Genomic DNA, 9,332 nt, shown 5'->3' on the forward strand with positions numbered 1-9,332 from the left:
AAGTCCGTAGAAAAATGAATTCACCTCTATAATTTAACAGTCTTACAATTCCATTTACTATCCATTTTTTAAAATTTTTTGATAAAAAAATCGTAATTTTACGATATTGTCTGTTTTTATCTGACTTCTCTTTTTTCATTGCAAAACAAGGGTTATAATATAATTTGTAAAAGTTTAGGGACTCCAAATGTTTGATTTTCAAAACACGAAGCACCGAATTGTGTATTTTGCCGATCTTAAGGGTACTTTTGCAATTTTGTGAAAATACCTTTCTATTTAGTTTGGTACATGATGATGTACGACATGGTCGTTTTTAGGGTTATCCGATCTCAGGTCTCTGGTTTCAAGGTTGAGGAATGCGTATCGTCGTTTAGTTGATTCCTCTCTCGTTTCTCTGTTCAGAGGTTGGTTTAATCCTCTCTCTTTCTCCTTGTTTACGTTTTCGGTTGTAGTTTCAATCCTTTTGTTGTTTGTTTGCTTTCATGCTTGTGTTTGGTTTGTCAGAAACTGTTGGAAAATAAAGCAAATAGAAGAAACGAACGGAAAAATTGAAATTCCTAGAATTCTTTTAGACTTCGCAATCTGCCAAATCAGGACATGGTTCTTTAGATTTGTTTTCAGAGTTTGTATTGTTTATTTTCTCACATAAAGAAATTTGGGTGAAACTAGGAGAACATAGGTTTGACTAGAATCTATTCTATACTTAGACTTGGTTTGCGTTTGCAGCTTCCAGGATAATTTTTAAAAAATAATAATTTTTATTTTGAATTTTCCTTGAAACTTTTTGTTGATACCCTTTGGATCCGGATCTCTTACCAATACAGCCTATTATAGTGTTTCCATTAGGTATAGGTGTATATATACAATTTTCAGAGACTACCTGAAAGTTTCTCAGTTTAGCATGTTTACTGTAAAAGTTGAGTAAAAAAAAAAAAAAAAAAAAAAATATTCATGTCATTTTCGTTGGACCTAACCTTGATGTTTTAGCTGAAAAGGTTGGAACATAAAAGATATGGGGAAAAATGAAACGTAGAGCTTGTCCTTTTGATTTGTAGACCTTTGTGCTAGTCTGAGTGGAATAGAATAAAACTGAAAATGATGAGATTGAGCACCATGTATGGCGAACTGTTACCTCTAATATCCATCTTGTTTTTAAGGAAACTTCCAGTCCTGAAATTGTGCTTTAGATGTGGCAATACTTTTGCACATTATTGTGTTTAACTACATCTATTGTGCTGTTCAAAACTGCTGATGTGTTATGGATGATAACTTACTCTTATTTGGTTTCTTTTGATATTTTCACTGAAAATCTTGTGGAAGTTGATATTCTTTGTTGAATTGAAGCAACTTGTATTAGGGAGCTAGATTATTTTTCTTGCAATAATTTTGATTGAAATGCCTTTTTCTTTAAAGCTAATTGAAGATAGATCTTAAAGATTTTTCAAGCTTCAGAATGAAGAATATCCTTAAATGAGGAAAGATGAAAAAGGAATTTGCATTTCGTGATATTTTTTATGATAAAAATGGAGATGACTAAGAAATTATTTTAGTTTCTTGTGCATCGAGGTGGCCTTTTGATGAGCTATTTGAAGATAGATGATGGATTCTTTACAAACCTTACTGAATGTAGGTGAAAGAAAATATCCATGTCTGGTATAGATTATGATTATCAAACTTTAGTGTATGTTTGGCAGATTGTACTGAAACACAATGAAACAAATTTGTAGTTCACATACTTCTGTTGAATTTTTATGTTAATTACATACCACTATATTCAATTACATCCTAACAAGCATATGCTAAATGGTTTAAAAAGAAATATTTCTAGTAATAAAGTTTACATACGAACTCTTGTGTTCCCTTCAGGTCCCAAGAGTTTAAGGGACAGGTTGTGAGCAAACTTGAGCATTTTGAGTAATTTTCTTCTAATTTTGGAGGTGCTGTCTTGAGTTGAAGGATTTAAGGCTTTTCTTTTTGTCTCAACTCCAATCACATAGGAAAACTGAGATTCAGATCATGTATGAATTTTCTTGTTTTACTTTCATTAGATTTAATTTCAAATCAAGCAAACCATGTGGGTTGTTCCTGAAGTCATCTTAGAATTATAATTTATCTTTTGTAGCCTGTAAAAGAAAAATTGCGATGTACTAAAATATTCCTTCTAAATTATAAGATTAACACTTCCTTCTTGCTTGTGTTTGGAGATTTCCTTTTAGTAGTAGTTATGGAGACTGGTGCAACCAGTTCTGGAACAGCTGATGGTGCTATCTCACTAATGGACCAGAATGCAACTGATCCTGGACCAATTGATCCTTCTGTTCTTTATGATCAAGAGAATCATGTCTCAGCAGCAGTATGGGAAGGGCAGGTACAGTTTATTCTTAAAATATGTTCTCTCTTTCATTTTCTAAGGGATGACCATTTACCATTTCATTTTAAAATGTTATAGGAGCGTGGTGTGCTTAGATGTCATGAACACACGTCAAAGCTTGGTGAATGGAGGCTTACACAACAACAGATTGAGTTGGTTGAGAAGGCTGGGTTCGGATGTTTAAGAAAGCTTCCTTCCATTAGTCTAGACAATCCACTCATATCTGCTCTTATTGAGAGGTGGAGGAAAGAAACAAACACATTTCACTTGAGGGTTGGAGAAATGACCATAACACTTAAAGATGTGGCATTGTTACTTGGATTAGCAATTGACGGAGAACCTGTTCTAGGTGTGACATATACTTCGTGCAAGGCAGTTTGTGAAAGGTTTCTGGGTAGGATTCCTGATCCTGGGTATATGAGTGGCGGAATGGTAAAACTAAGTTGGTTGAAAGAGTACTTTACCCAATGTCCAGAAAATGCACCACTGGAAGATATTAAGCGATACACTCGTGCTTATCTTTTGTACCTTGTTGGAAGTACTATCTTTTCAACTACCACCGGGAATAAAGTGCCCATTATGTACCTCCCTCTCTTTGAGGATTTTGAGAAAGCAGGAAAGTATGCATGGGGTGCAGCAGCATTGGCTTTTTTGTATAGAGCACTTGGTAGAGCAACACTTAAATCTCAGAGCACCATCAGCGGTTGTTTGACACTCCTACAGGTTTGCAAATTTGCATTTTCCTTTCCTTTTTATTTGGGGAAATATCTTTAGCTTAAGGGGCTGGCAAGATCTATGTTGACCTCAACAGGAGTCAATTTACCCACCAAACTTTCAGGTAAAGATGTAAATATGAAAGCTATGAGATTGAGTTTCAGAGACTTATCGCAATTGAGCATGCTAGGGTTATGGATTTGAAAAAATTTCAGTCAACATGAGCCCTGAATCTATAGAACTGAAGTTAAAGAATTGCTAATTCCAAACATCAAACCTGCTGACCTAAACGATATTAGGGAATTTTGGAAATGTACCTGATTGAATATAGTCTCATTATTCAAATTTGGTTCCTCACTGTGCTGACATGTTGGCACTCAAAAGGGAATGTTCTTTTTTTCCGGGTTCTATTTATCTATTTATGGATATAATTTTTTAGGGGAAATAACTATTTCATTACTGTATTTACCAAAATACAGTAGTCTATCTCAGCATTTTTTGAAAATACACTGATTTTTCCATATGTTTTGCATCTATTATACTACTATGTCCTCCCATCACTTTCTTGTACTTTTTCCATTAAATGCGGGGGCATACTATAATTTTTCCAATGAAAAATCGTTGAGTTTGAAGTGCATTTTCCTATTTTCATAAAGTAGTAAATGGAAAAGTTCAAAAAACGACAGAAGGACATACTAGTTCAACAAGATCAAACATTATGGAAAAAATTAGTGTATTTTTAAAATGCAGAGTCAGACTAATGTATTTTGGTAAATTAGAGGGACAAAATAGTAATTGTTCCAATTTTTTTGTGTTATTGAGATTTATTTTAAAGCTTAAGGTCTTGTAGCTTTTCTTGGTTTTGGATCTTTTATCATTATTCTGATATACATTTAGCTTTGCTTCATATCATTTCATTATGCCTTTGAGATCTTTATGTGAGAAGAATGGATGTAAAATAACCTTTACCTTTACCTAATAACTTCTTGAACAGAAAAAATTGGTGCCTAAAGGTGTTCTGTTAATATTCTAAAAACCACCCATACTTGGTGTAACTACTAAGAAGTAAGTCTATGAAGTAAGTCCACTATGTGTTAGAATTTGGAAGCCAAAGCAGACCAAATGCCAGCTTTCTACTTTTTTTTTTTTGGCCACATAACTAGAATTCACAAGTTCAAATTGCTAGAATTATGCTTTATTGCTGGGTTTTGCTGTGTTCTGCAGTTGAAGAGTTAGTCTTCTTTCAGAAGACACTTCATGGTTTATGCAAATTGCATGTGAAACTGCAAACTGTAAAATGTGGAAAAAGAGACTAGTCCATAAAATATTAATCAACTGTTTGATGCCATTATTTCTGAAAATTTATCTGGTAGATAGTCGCGTGTGATACTATCTTTTGATATGTGATAAATCATTCAAGGACCCTCATTGTAATGAAAAGTTCTCTACATTTTGTTCTGTGTGATGGATTGATACATAAATAACTTGTATCTTTGTATATCAATAGTGTTAGAATATTGACAATGACCATTTACTGTTTTTTGCAGTGTTGGAGTTACTTTCACCTTAATATCGGCCGACCAAAGTTTTATCAGGAGCCAGTACGTGATTGTTTTCCGTTTGTACATTGGTGGAAGGGGAAACAAAGTGCTTCCACTGTGAAACGTGACATAATCTTTTACCGCAAGGCCTTGGACTCTCTGAAACCATGCGACGTGAGTTTTCAATATTGTCTAATATAGATTCTCTTTAGTATCTAGTCTGAAAATAATAATCTTGTCTTGAGATATAGGCTGATATCTAAGTTGTTGAGCTGTTGCAATGCAGGTGGAATGGCTTCCTTACAGTAATATTGATGATGCATTGATACCAGAAAATGTCAGAAACAGTCTGATTCTTGGAAAATCAAAGACAATGTTGATCTGCTTTGACAAAGCTGAAAGGCACCTACCAGATCGTTGCTTAAGGCAACATGGCATGCTTCAAGGAATCCCGGAAGATGTACAGCACTGGGAGAGAAAGACCCGTGGAGTTGACAGTGGGATAGACCTGTCAGGGAAAATGGAATCGGAACTTAATGAATGGTCAGCCCGTAGACTCCACATTGTGCAAGATGATGGTGGTGTTGATGAAATTGAATATATGAAGTGGTATTCAAGAATTACACGTAAATTTGTGGGAAGGCCAGTGACTCCACTGCCCCAGGTCCAAAAACCAGTAAAGTTCAGGACCAAAAAGAAGAGAATGGTAATTCTGAGCTCAGCTTATTGATATTTAATAACTATCGCTTTCTATTATGAATTAATATCTTCTACTTTTGCTTATAAACCTTTTACAGAATTCCGGCTTAAGAGATATTGCTCACTTAGCAGATACATTCTTAATTGAAGGGTTGGATCCTATGCAAATTGATTCAATATCAAGGATCAGGGCTATTGCACATGATTGTTTAGGGGACCATGTACAAGGTGCAGACACAATTGAACTCATAGAAGGTCCAACCGTAGCAGACCATGTTGGAGGTGCAACCATAGCAGACCATGTAGGAGGTGCAACTATAGCAGACCATGTAGGAGGTGCAACTGTACAAGACCATGGAGGAGGTGCGACCATAGCAGACCATGCAGGAATTGTAACCATAGGTGAACATGTAGGAGGTGATATGATAGGAGACCATGTAGGAGGTGATATGATAGGAGACCATGTAGGAGGTGCAACCATAGTATCAACCACTTCACAAAATCAACTTGGCAAAAGAAAAAGGGAAAAGGAGCGGGTGAGAAGGAACTCCAAAGGCAAGCGTAAGCGGAAGGATGACCCAATAGCATTAGAATATTACAGAGCTAGGGAGTTTGATCCAGTTCAGTTTTATGCAGCAGCGCTTAGGGCTGATCCAATGCAAATATGTTGTCATTGTCGTGTTATGAGCCATATGAGTCACATGAGCCATATGAGTCACATGAGTCATATGAGTCATATGAATCATATTGATTATTCAACTATCAAACTTGCAAAAAAGATTAAGAAAAAGGATAAAGCAAGAAAGAAGTCGAGCAAGAAGAGTGGCCGGAAACGCAAGAGGAAGGATGATAGAATGCAAAATGATACTGCTGGCGAGGATGTCCAATCTCAATTACACAGTGCACCAACAAAGGATAATCAACCTCAATTACATAGTGCAGCTATCAAAAACTATCAGATCCAATTGTATCATACCGATAGCAAGGATGATGAATTTCAGCTAGTTGGTGCATCAGCTGTGGTTGAACCTATGCAGCCATGTAATGCTGATGGCGAGTTTGGTGATTCACTATCATGTTTTCCTGCTGCTGTTGAAGGTGAACAATTAGAGCCTCATCATGCAGCTGGAGAAGGTGCAGAAGCAGATTCTAGTCTTGCAGCAGTTAAGGTTGATGACTCAAAGCACTGTGATATAGCTCATGCAGCTGGAGAAGGTGCAGATGCAAAGTCTAGGCTTGCAGCAGTTAAGGTTGATGACTCAAAGCATGGTGATATGGCTCATGAGATTGATGACTTGAATCTTTCCCCTGTTGCTGGTGATAGTCTTCCACAAACAGCTAAAATTGTACTCGATGCTGTTCCAGTCTCATCTATTGAAACCAGCAAGGATGGTGAACAGCAGATCAATGCTAGCAAGGATGACGAACAGCATATCGATGCTAGCAAGGATGACGAACAGCACATCGATGCTAGCAAGCATGATGAACAGAAGATCGATTCTAGCAAGGATGATGAACAGCAGATTGATTCTAGCAAGGATGCTGAACAGCAGATCGATTCTAGCAAGGATGATCAACAGCAGATCAATTCTAGCAAGGATGATTAACAGCAGACCGATGCTAGAGTTGCTGTGCTGACAAAAGGTATTGTCATGAACTTTTTTGCGAGAGTCATGTTTTCTGGAGTTGCTTTTCATTATCTGCAATTTTACTGCAAAATCACAGTGTCCAAAATCATCTTTTCCGCAATGCATTGCCTAAAATTTCCGTTCTAACATTGCAGTAAATCCCAAACGCGCTGCTCGGGAAGCTAGCTGAACATAAAAGATGCACGCATTTGATCTCAAGCTCCCCTCCATTAAAAAGGAACAAAGCATTCTCTGTTTCATAATGTACCTTCCAGTTTGGGGATTATTTATTTGTTTGAATGAGAGTCTTGTCCGAGTATGAAACTAGTTATATTTGATGTAGCAGAAAACTGAAATTTGTGTGTCTATGAAACTAGATGTTTGTTCTCTACATGTTACTTATTATTCATCTGAAAGCGGTAAAACTATTATTGTCATTGCAATTAAGCTTGAAGTTGCATCTATCCATTTTTGTTTATATGTTTCTCATCTTAGTTATGATATAGATCTTGTTATTCTGCAGTCAACAAACCTTATTTTAGGGTCCATTTGGATTTGTTTGCATCTGAAATAATGACAGTTTTTTATTATTCGTTTCAAATAGCTATTCATTATCAATCTATATATATGTTGTTTTTTCTGAACTTTTTCTATTTCTCTAATATTAATTTTTTGTTATTATGTAATAAATTTCGTAGTTCTTTAGATTTTAATTTTAGTTGTTATGTAATTAATTTTGCAACTTTTTTTTTTTTTTTTTTGATGCAAACTTGCAATGTTAAGTGGTTGTTGTATCTCTATTGTTAATTTTAGTTATATATATATATATATATATATATATCTATATTGTAAACTTGCAATCTTAAGTGATTGTTGTAGTTCTCCATTATTAAGTTTAGTTATGTAATTATTATATAACATAAATAGCATGGAAATATATATTATGTTTTGTATATGAATTTAACAATTGTTCATTTTGCAATGCTAAAGAAAGCGTTGTTTAGCTTTAATTTTAATTATTATATAAATAATTCTGTAATTTTTTCGTTGCTTGCAATTTTAAGTGATATTTCTATCTATCTAATATATTTTGAATTTTTTTTTGGATAGTAAGCTTTATTTAATGATAAAATAACTATTAATAAATTAAGTTGATTAATTTATATTGTCTTTCTATTGTCCACTTTCATTTATTTTCTTTATTATATTTTAATAACTAAAGAAGTTAGATTTTGTAATATTGGATAAGATTTAAGTTAAATTTTTATACTAATATTTTTCCACTCATTTCTATTATATGATTTCATAAATATAATATTTTTGGTTTCTTGAAACTATATATGACGTAATATTATTTGTCTTTCTTCCTATGTATTTTTGTTTTAATAAGCCTGTAAATAGACAAATCAGCCGAATTTGAATTGTTGGAACTGTGTCTTGTTTATATTTGCCAGTTCATTTATAAGCTCAGAAGCCTACTCATACATGCAAATAAATCACTCTGATTGTAAAGTTTGTTGTTATTTTATTTATAATCATATCAAACCTCTTAAAACTACAAGGTTCTAGGTTCATTTCTCATTAATATTGTGATATTAAAATTATTTTAATCCATAGTTCCATCAAGATTCAAAGAGTTGGCTTTGTTTGGCAGGCATAGAAAAGAAAATATTGGACTAAAAAAAAATAATAATAATGGGGAAAGGAAAATAACACTTTCCATCTCAAAATATAAGTCGTTTTTAGATAATTATTTTGCGTCTAAGATTACGAGGACATCAAAATGGAAGATTAACTCATCTTGAGGTGAGATTACTACTTAGATGCTTTCAATAGTTGTTCGCATACAATTGGCTACCAATGGTTTATCATGGGCACAATAGCTAGCACTAGTACGTTAGAGATGCATCCTTCCCGGTCCTCTCGTACTAGGGAAAAATCCTCTCAATGCTCTAACACTCATATAGTGCCCAACATATTCACAAGATGATTGTTGTGGAGATGCGAATACTGAGATAGACGTGTGATTGCATAAGGTTGAATAAAATTAGAAATGATTACATTAGACAAAAGGTGCAAGTAGCAGAGATTGAGGGAAAAAAAAAAAAGATGCTGAAGATGGTATGGTCGCTAAAAAGGAAAGAGACTAACTCAAAACTACTTGGAAGGAAGATTTTGTGAAGAATCTACATTCAAATATTATTGAGGATATAATTATGAACATAAGATTCATGTACCATACCGTAGTTGTTGCTACCTATTTTATAATTTGTTATATTTATTAATATATCAAATTATTTTAATATCCTCCTTTAAAAATCTTTTCTTTAAAAAGTATTTGAATTTCTTTTTCCAACTACACTCTGCTTTGCATTAACA

The 9,332-nt window shown here is 34.2% G+C and overlaps 1 protein-coding gene across 2 annotated transcripts; it reads left to right on the forward strand.

The window, feature by feature from the left end:
* Window positions 1–263: 263 nt before the first annotated feature.
* Window positions 264–7,417, forward strand: LOC105644300 (hypothetical protein). Of its 2 annotated transcripts, none has more exons than XM_089720377.1 (7): window positions 264–404; window positions 2,217–2,368; window positions 2,450–3,094; window positions 4,633–4,800; window positions 4,913–5,332; window positions 5,424–6,969; window positions 7,109–7,417. In XM_089720377.1, exons 2-6 carry the CDS (start codon window positions 2,225–2,227, stop codon window positions 6,930–6,932), a joined length of 2,886 nt encoding a protein of 961 aa, XP_089576503.1. In that variant the 5' UTR covers window positions 264–404; window positions 2,217–2,224; the 3' UTR covers window positions 6,933–6,969; window positions 7,109–7,417. The 2 variants fall into 2 exon arrangements, with proteins under 2 accessions (XP_089576503.1, XP_089576502.1); XM_089720376.1 differs by having other exon boundaries at window positions 272–404; window positions 2,205–2,368.
* The last annotated feature ends 1,915 nt before the right edge of the window (window positions 7,418–9,332 follow it).

The sequence above is a fragment of the Jatropha curcas genome, chromosome 4 (assembly GCF_041381405.1).
Source record: "Jatropha curcas cultivar XTBG-Jc1 chromosome 4, XTBG_Jcur_1.0, whole genome shotgun sequence".
Lineage (NCBI taxonomy): Eukaryota > Viridiplantae > Streptophyta > Magnoliopsida > Malpighiales > Euphorbiaceae > Jatropha > Jatropha curcas.

Excerpts from the sequence above, each read along its gene's own strand:
- LOC105644300 (XM_089720377.1), top strand. The coding sequence starts at position 2,225 with ATGGAGACTGGTGCAACCAGTTCTGGAACAGCTGATGGTGCTATCTCA. Across the intron at positions 2,369-2,449 it reads CAGCAGTATGGGAAGGGCAG|GAGCGTGGTGTGCTTAGATG; the intron begins GTACAGTTTATT and ends AAAATGTTATAG. Across the intron at positions 5,333-5,423 it reads GGACCAAAAAGAAGAGAATG|AATTCCGGCTTAAGAGATAT; the intron begins GTAATTCTGAGC and ends AACCTTTTACAG.